The 8,514-nt window shown below is 32.6% G+C and overlaps 1 protein-coding gene across 2 annotated transcripts; it reads right to left on the reverse strand.

The window, feature by feature from the left end:
- Positions 1-524: 524 nt before the first annotated feature.
- LOC134240853 (eukaryotic translation initiation factor 4H-like) lies at positions 525-8,170 on the reverse strand. Of its 2 annotated transcripts, none has more exons than XM_062722926.1 (7): positions 8,151-8,170; positions 4,767-4,947; positions 4,416-4,464; positions 4,185-4,249; positions 3,857-3,950; positions 3,009-3,284; positions 525-2,763 (listed from the first exon to the last, which is right to left on the reverse strand). In XM_062722926.1, the coding sequence occupies exons 1-7, from the start codon at positions 8,162-8,164 to the stop codon at positions 2,579-2,581; spliced, it is 864 nt and encodes a 287-aa protein (XP_062578910.1). In that variant the 5' UTR covers positions 8,165-8,170; the 3' UTR covers positions 525-2,578. The 2 variants fall into 2 exon arrangements, with proteins under 2 accessions (XP_062578910.1, XP_062578909.1); XM_062722925.1 differs by lacking the exon at positions 8,151-8,170 and adding an exon at positions 7,238-7,273.
- Positions 8,171-8,514: the final 344 nt, after the last annotated feature.

Here is an 8,514-nt window from a genome sequence, read left to right on the forward strand (position 1 = left end):
GTTATCTAAAACTTGGAATACTGTATAGGTATACTGGAGCACATCATTACATTCTCAGTCTTCATCACATACAACTATATGTGCCATGAAATAGGGGAGGTCCTATTGATATCAATAGCATTAATACCAAATGGATCCGCAGATTTTTTCATTTCACTTTGCATCACCCCCTGTTCCTCCCAGCCTGGCAAGGTATGAATGATAAAAGGAAAATCATAACCTTAGCAAACAGCATAAAAAGCTACAATCTTTCCAGATACACTGTAAACAATTTTGAAATTATCTCCCTTCCCCCTACACTATTTACAAACAGCAATCAGAATTTCAGAGTTTCAGACTGTAGCTTTTACAAAAGAAAATAGCCTTTGTAAAACAATGAGTCCAATGTCCAATCGTGACACTTCATGGTTAAACGGGCAAACTACTACGATCCTGAGGTCAAAAATGCTGGTAGAAGGTCTTGTCACAAAAATACACTTTTTTCCCTTTTTTTTTTTTTACATCAAATATTACTGACACAAAGGTTTCTTTCAATATTTTATTTCTGCTTCATGTACATCATGGTTTAAATTTCAATGTACAAAAAAAAAATTGTAACACCAATGCATGACATCACAATGGTATAGTACGGGTATATATATTCACAGACACTATAATGGACGAGAGATATGTACATAAGCACACACAAATGAGCACCATGTATGCCATATCTCACAAGTAAAAACAAGTTTCCCCATTTTACTGTCATTATACACACAATTTTTGGACATATAGAAAAAAAATTCATCAATTTTTTTTATCATAATTAAATTGATAAAACTAGAATTATTTACATATTGAAATATGTATCATCAAGATTAGTGTTTATTTCAATTAATTCAATATCAAAATATGCTTATGAATCAATAACAAAACACTGCAATTTAAAACTGCTTTGGAATATTTCCTCTGTGTTGATTTAAAAGACATGTTATTCAAAAGAAAATATGCTTTAAATGACCAATTTTCATAATACACAATATTAAGAAAATTTTTATCTAAACTGTACTCATAATAATATATGCAATGTTACGCATAATCAATGTTGCTTATTCAATACAAAGGTTTGTTTTTTTTTTAAGTGAAATTTTTTCTTTTTCAAAAAAAAAGGGGGGGGGGTTGAGATAACATGCATCAATGCATTACGGGTAGGTACATCCTCTCCACTGGTATAGATCATTAAAAATGTTTTCGATGAATTGACAAAAAGAAATAATTAAGCAAACAAGTTCAGGTATATTTAAAGGCAGAAAAAAAAGTGAAAACAGTTCCAAAAAGAAGCCAATAGCTACAATATACGTCAACTACAAAATGCACAGATACATTCCACAAGACAGTTGCTCCGTAAAAATAAACAAATAATAAATAAATCAGCTTAGAATTCTATCCTCTTTTCTTACAACCTTTTGCAACAAAAAAGGATTGAAAAGACAGGTATGTATTGAAAAATTTATGTTTTCATATGTCTGTTAATTGTTACCGTAAGTAATATTGCTCAAAATCTTTCATATTTAATGATATCTTAACACTAATGGATACTTGTAATTATGGGATGCAAATATGTCAAACACACACACACACACACACACACACCAAAATTCATGAAAACAAAAGGAGTTCAATTTTAATGGACATCCATGTACAAGAAATTAACTATCAGGGCAAAAAATTCTCCAACCCGTTGTTGAACTCTCAGCAATAGTAAAATCACTGATCTTATATGTTCATGGAAACAGGATACTCCTATGCACTCCAACACTAAAGGAAAAAAAAAATTTAGGAAAAAATGTACCAAAAAGATTCAAAGTCAGTATTATGTATTGGGGAGGAGTATCTTGTTCCAAGACAACTATAGCTTGGACTGTTAGAATGATGAGAGAACAACAGGACAGAGTTATTTTCATTGTGTACTATAAATATTCTGTGGCATAATGAGAATATCATTAAAGGAATATCAAACTGTACATTGAAGCAGGGCACATCTCTGCTCAATAAAAAAAAAATTAATTCTAAGTAATAATTATCAAAAAAAAAAAGAGCGAATTTAGTCATTGCTTGAAACAAGTTATTCCCCTTGCAACAAAATACTACACAATCCTTTCACAAAACCAATGTAAATTGTGAGATAAAAGCGAGGTGAGGATACTTCATCCCAAGTAAAACCTGTCATGTCAGGTTTACAGCCACAATAACTGAAATAATTCATCCATTATCAAATACAGTGTACATAGTCAACAACAAACACAATCCAACTGCTAACAGCAGAGTTCAACTACAAGCAGAGGTTCAGATTTTTGACATAAAGAGCTATTTTTACACAGGGGAAATTTTATGTTGATTAAGAAAGTAGTACAGGAAATGGGAATAAATCTGTCTTCAAACTATTTCAAGTCTGTAGAAATAGCAAGGCATACATCAGAATTTATATCATGTGAGAAGTGTTTTAAGAATTTTCTCAAAAATTACATGTATCAAGTGATTCTGTACACGAGAAATTTACAATATTTACAAACAATTGGTTAATGATTTCTGTTTATAGCTAATGGTTGCTGTTTTCACTAGTCGTACGACTGCGATCAGTGGGAACATCAGCATCGTTTGTTGCATCCCGGGGTTTCCCCGTGCCAAATATACTGGCATTTCTAGTCCCAGGTGCTGCTGCTGCATTAGCAGGCTCTTTACTACGTGGTAAAAGTTTTAATTTAGGGCGCTGTGCCGCACTCTCTGCAATGAACACAACACAATTGTATAACAACAGTTTCTAAATTCAGACCTCCAATTTCATATTTAATCAATACCTCCAATCCATTCATTTTGTGAAACTGCAAAATATAGTTTTGACTTGCACATACACACCATGAAAGGATGAAAGATGTCACTTGTCAGGAATCAAGAAGTTCTTGAAGATAAAATTTAACTGTATACCAGAAAGGATGTCTACAAAATACTTCTGGCTATATGATACTCACCAGGTGAGGGTTCCCTTAGTTCTTCTGAGGGTCCACTATTCTGTCTTTGCCTGGAGCGACCACTGAAACCATCATGGTTTCTTCCACCACCAAAACCATCCTGATTCCTACCCCCAAATCCGTCATGGCGGCCCCGGCCACCACCGTAGTCCCCCCGATAGCCTCCCCTGTTATAGCCCCCGCGGTCTGAATACCCCCGGTCACCGCCCCAGTTGTCACCGCCTCGGTCCTGGTAGCCACCTCGACCACCACGGCCCCCGCGACCTCGGAATCCACCTGTAGTATAAAGAAAGAAAATCTTCTCTTTACTTTGAAACTTAACGTGTTCAGAGATTTGCATTACAAGTCTGATGTACTATACAAGCTTGTATCAGAGAAAACATTCATATACTTATGATGTGTGCTTGTTTGGTTTGGATACCTACAATTTCTCAATTACAAAATCAGTATATCTGATGTAGCATTTAATGCTTACATTAGATCATGTATCTTTCATTTTGGTTTGGATATTGCTTGTAAGCAAGCTAACCTATTATTAACAAAGAGTGTTTAAGGAGCCAAACAGGCATTATGATTCAAAGTTTGGTTTGGACGTTTCTCATTACAACCTAGAACAGACATGGAATCTAGGGCATTATACAAGATCTGCAAGTTGGATACCTCTGGAGATGGAATATTACCAAAATGCTGATTTTTTCTTTTTATCTATAGATGAAATACTGCATTTCCATGCTAACTCCAGAGTCCTTCTTTTTAATTTTCATAAGCTTTAATAATGCCCTCTCCTTCCCTTATCTTCTTATGTGAGGGAATGAAGTAATTATTTTTCATCTTCTGTTGTTACGTACCCCTATCTCTTCCTCGGTTGCCTTGGAATCCTTGGCCTTTGTCTTTATTTCTACCCTCTGCTACATCAACACGAATATTTTTATCTTCAAATAACTGAAAAATGGGGGAAAAAATTACTGTTTTTGTGCTTATGGATCTAAAAACCTATCAAAACCTGAAATGTTCAGGTACTAGTCCAACTCTAACTGGTCTAGTTTGTTTTGAGCTTATTGTTGAGCCCTAAAGTACAACTTGGTTTGTAGATAAGCTAAGAATTCATATAAATAAATACATGTACTTTAACACCAGATTAGCTGTAAACATTTGGATGGCAATACATGTACTTACTGCTCCATCATATGTGAGGGCTTCCTTTAAAGAGTCAATGTCTTCAAATTCCACATAAGAAAATCCTGAGAGCAAATGAAACAGGTATAAATATTGTATGCAAACAAAGACATATATATACTGGTACTGTGATCAAATTATGGCTACAAAATAGACTTTGAAAGGAAGAAAAATCAATTATTAAGTTGTTTTGCAAAACTTGACAAAAGGGAAAAAAAATCCTTTACCCACCTTTAAATTTATCTGTTTCTTTATCTCTGACTAGACGTACACTACGAACCTACAAAGAAAAGAATCATTTATTACACGTCTTCAATAAAGTGTTGTTGTCATGTATGACACTTCAATACAATGTGTACAGATATTAATGCATAATATCATGATACTTGGTCATTATGATTTGATCAGGATCTAAAACATAAATCAAATTTACATCAAATTTTAATCAGGACAACAATTTCTTCTATCAAATTTAAGGTCAGATTGTAAAAATGCAACTATCTTGCGCTTCCACATTATGCTTCAAAATTAAAACATTTGAAATTTCACAAGTATTGAATTTTTTTTTTTTAAATTTCATACCCGCAAGTGTTTGAATATGATTTCTAAGTCGCCCTGGACAAGTCCTTGAGGTAAGTTTCCTACGTAACAAGTGAAGGGTGGTTCTGTGGGTAGTGGTTTCTTCTCTTGGTTCCTCCCTCCTCTACGTCCTCCGTATCCACCGCCGCCGCCACCGCCGCTGTATCGATCCCCATAATCATTTCTGTAAAACAACATTCACAGACTGCAAAATGTTACATGTTATCATATTGTTTAAAAGCTTCTGTACCGCTGGCCAGATGAGATCTGTGCTCAATGAAAAAGAGATACTTTTATTATGTGTCATCTACGAAGCAGTGTATAATGTATATCCTGATATAAAGCTATACTATGTAGTTCCTTTTTGTTGTTCAACCTAGCCATAGGGACCATGAAATGAACAAATGCATTATATGTCATATAGAGACATTGGCACAAGTATTGTTTTGTTTTTCAGAGTTTCCGAAAACCAAATATTAAAATTCAAATGTAATGTGTTCTACCAGTCCAAGCAATTTTCACTAAATTTTAAAATATACAGTGTATATTTCATGTCAGATGTAATTCAAAGGAAATGGCATTGAATATGTAAAAAAAATTTGTGGCTCACAAACACTGATTCACACAGGGTTATGCATGCAACTACAATTAATTCAAGCATGGCATCAGCTCACACAGGCTTGTGGCAGCAATAAAGTCACTAGCCCAAAGTAAATTTTGGGGGAAAGAAACAACTAATTATAAAAAAAGTTAATTCTTGAAAAAGAAAATTTCTCAAGGTTTCTAGAATTGTTTAGGTTTTAAAGTTTAATTCTCACTTGTAAAATTGAATCATATATAGATAGCAGTTATGATAGAAATTCAAAATAAAAATAAATTTTAAATTATCTTTACGTTTTCTCAGTGGGTATTGCACTTCATGACCTATATACTGCATGTGTTTACTAATAACAGAGGAATTATTACTGGAAAATAAAATCGTTTTTGGAAGTAAACAAGTCAAGTAGTTGAAGTAGCACTGCAAAATGGATAAGATTATGGATATTTACGAAGAATAGGAGCTTGCTGCATTGAAAATTTTCATTTATGAAGATACTGCAATAGATCAGAGTACAATAAATTAATCAGGACAAGCCCTCACCACAATCGGTCACACGGACCGGTACTGTAGCGAATTTCATCGGACATTTCGATTTACTATCTGTTTTGCCGGCAGGACCGATAGTTTTCGGAAACTCTGGTTTTTCTGACCCAGTTGTTCTTGAAATTAAAATAAAATTAAAATGTTGGACACCACCAAATTTTCACTATTTCTAAATTATCTCCTCTTGAAAGTGGTCTTGGACTATATTCATGAACAAACTTGAAACCTCTTCACACAGGGATGGCATGCACTGGTCAACAACCAAGTGACAGCCTGATATTTCAATTCAAATATCACAATATTCTATGATAAAAATGAATGAGAGTTGCAGTGTTTTCCCTAAGAACGGCTACCGGCAAGATTGACCACTTCAACTGACAAAAATGCCGCTTTGAAATAAAAATTTGTTGTAAGGTCCATAGAGATTCTGTTTAAAGTTTGGATAGCCTGTTCAAGTATCTCTAACCCTTTACTTTGAAATAAAGGGAAAACACTGAGAGTTGGGTGGATTCTGAATTACATTGTTGTTACATGTATTAAGGTCTGAGTTACTAACAGCATCCTGAATTGTTTTTTAAGCAAATCATTTTACCAATAGGCTTTACATAAAAAAAAAAAGCAAACAAAAAAAAACCTGACAAATTGCATTCATCACAACCCCGAGTTTTCATGAAATAAACAACTCTCTGACATGCGAGACAAATATAACAGCAAATTGAATAATCTATATTGCACATAATTTTTTTGTTGTAACATAATGCTTTACTAATTAAATCATGTAAACCAACTTTCATTCGCGATTCGTCTATTTGAAAAAATTCTGCAGCAATTTATTTTCGTGACTGAGGAAATATTCTTCACAAATACAAAGAAAAATAAGTGGTTTGCAGCGAATAATAATCAGGAATTTTATAAGAGGTCGGAAACTTCCGAATATTTCTTACAAGCGAATAAGATTTGGTTTTACAGTAATATATTCACAAAATGATGACAAGAAAACAAACAATTAACAGAACAAATTTGTGAAAAACTTTCCCTTAAATTACGTTCAGTGAAAATATTCAGTTAAAAAGTGATAAAAATATCACTGAGTTTTTAGTATTAACTGTGCTATTGGTATTTAGCAACCTTTCTTTGAATAATGCTTGGTAGTGAGCAACACGTGTTGCATTGTTTTGCATGTAATCAACGGTGACAATATGCAAATCCAACAATAAGCTATTTTTATACACCGTTTCTTTAATGTTTATGATTAAGAGCATGTTATTTCTGCACGCTAAGTACATAAATTTTAAGTATATCTGTTCAACTGTCTTTTAAATTATCTTACCCATACTCGGCCATGTTGTAAAAAACTACATCCGCTACGCATGCGCAAAAAATACATTTGCTAAGATGTACATCCCCTATTTCGGAGAGACATTTGATTTTGTTTAATTTAGTCTCAAAGGGGAAAAAATTTCAAAATATTTTTTTTATTCTCAACTTAATTTGCTAATATATATTGGAAAAAAACTATTCAACTGCATCAATATTTTATGACCTCTACTTTACCCTTGACCATAGGCCTAACCTAAAGTTGTTTTTTTTTTAATTTGTGTATTAATTAAAATCCTTATAATTATTTCATAGAAAATTTTTAATGTATTTTATATAAAACTTCATATGCTGATACACATTGATGAGAGCTATACAACTTCATCAATCTTTTTGATATTTTACTCTTCTTTGACTTTGATGCCACTTTTTGCAAATCCATATGATTCATGAATTAAAGTATTCAAGATATTTATATTAAACCTTATATACGAGTATAAGATTTGGTTTTACAGTAATATATTCAAAAAATGATGACATTTTCCCCGAAATTTGCAAAACAAAAAATTAACAGAACAAATTTCAATAAAACACATTTTTCCTTAAATTATTAATGTTCAGTGAAATTATTCAGTTAATAGGTGATAAAAATATCACTGTCTTTTTAGTATTAACTGTGCTATTGGTATAATTAAGCTGCCTTTCAATTTTTTTGTAATTCAATTTCAAAATATTTGAGCAACACAAATAAATTGACATTGTTTTGCATGAAATATAATCAAAGGTGACAAATTTGAAAATTTCCAACAATAAGCTATTTTGATACACCATTTCTTTAATGTTTATGATTAAGAGCATGTTATTTCTGCACGCTAAGTACATAAATTTTAAATATATCTGTTCAACTGTCTTGTAAATTATCTTACCCATACTCGGCCATGTTGTAAAAAAACTACATCCGCTACGCATGCGCAAAAAATACATTTGCTAAGATGTACATCCCCTATTTCGGAGAGACATTTGATTTTGTTTGCGGAAAAAATTTCAAAATATTTTTTTATTCTTAACTTAATTTGCTAATATATATTGGAAAAAACTATTCAACTGCATCAATATTTTATGACCTCCACTTTACCCTTGACCATAACCTAAAGTTTTTTTTTTTTATTTGTGTATTTAAGGACAGACGAGACGTTCCTTAATAATAGATAAATTTTTCTAAGAGTTTGTCATTGAAGTATTGCTACTTAAACATGTTTACTCACAAAAAATTGAGGTACCTTACCAGGC

The sequence above is a fragment of the Saccostrea cucullata genome, unplaced genomic scaffold (genome assembly GCF_032062105.1).
Source record: "Saccostrea cucullata isolate Sc308-1 unplaced genomic scaffold, CSIRO_AGI_Scuc_v1 ctg247, whole genome shotgun sequence".
NCBI lineage: Eukaryota > Metazoa > Mollusca > Bivalvia > Ostreida > Ostreidae > Saccostrea > Saccostrea cuccullata.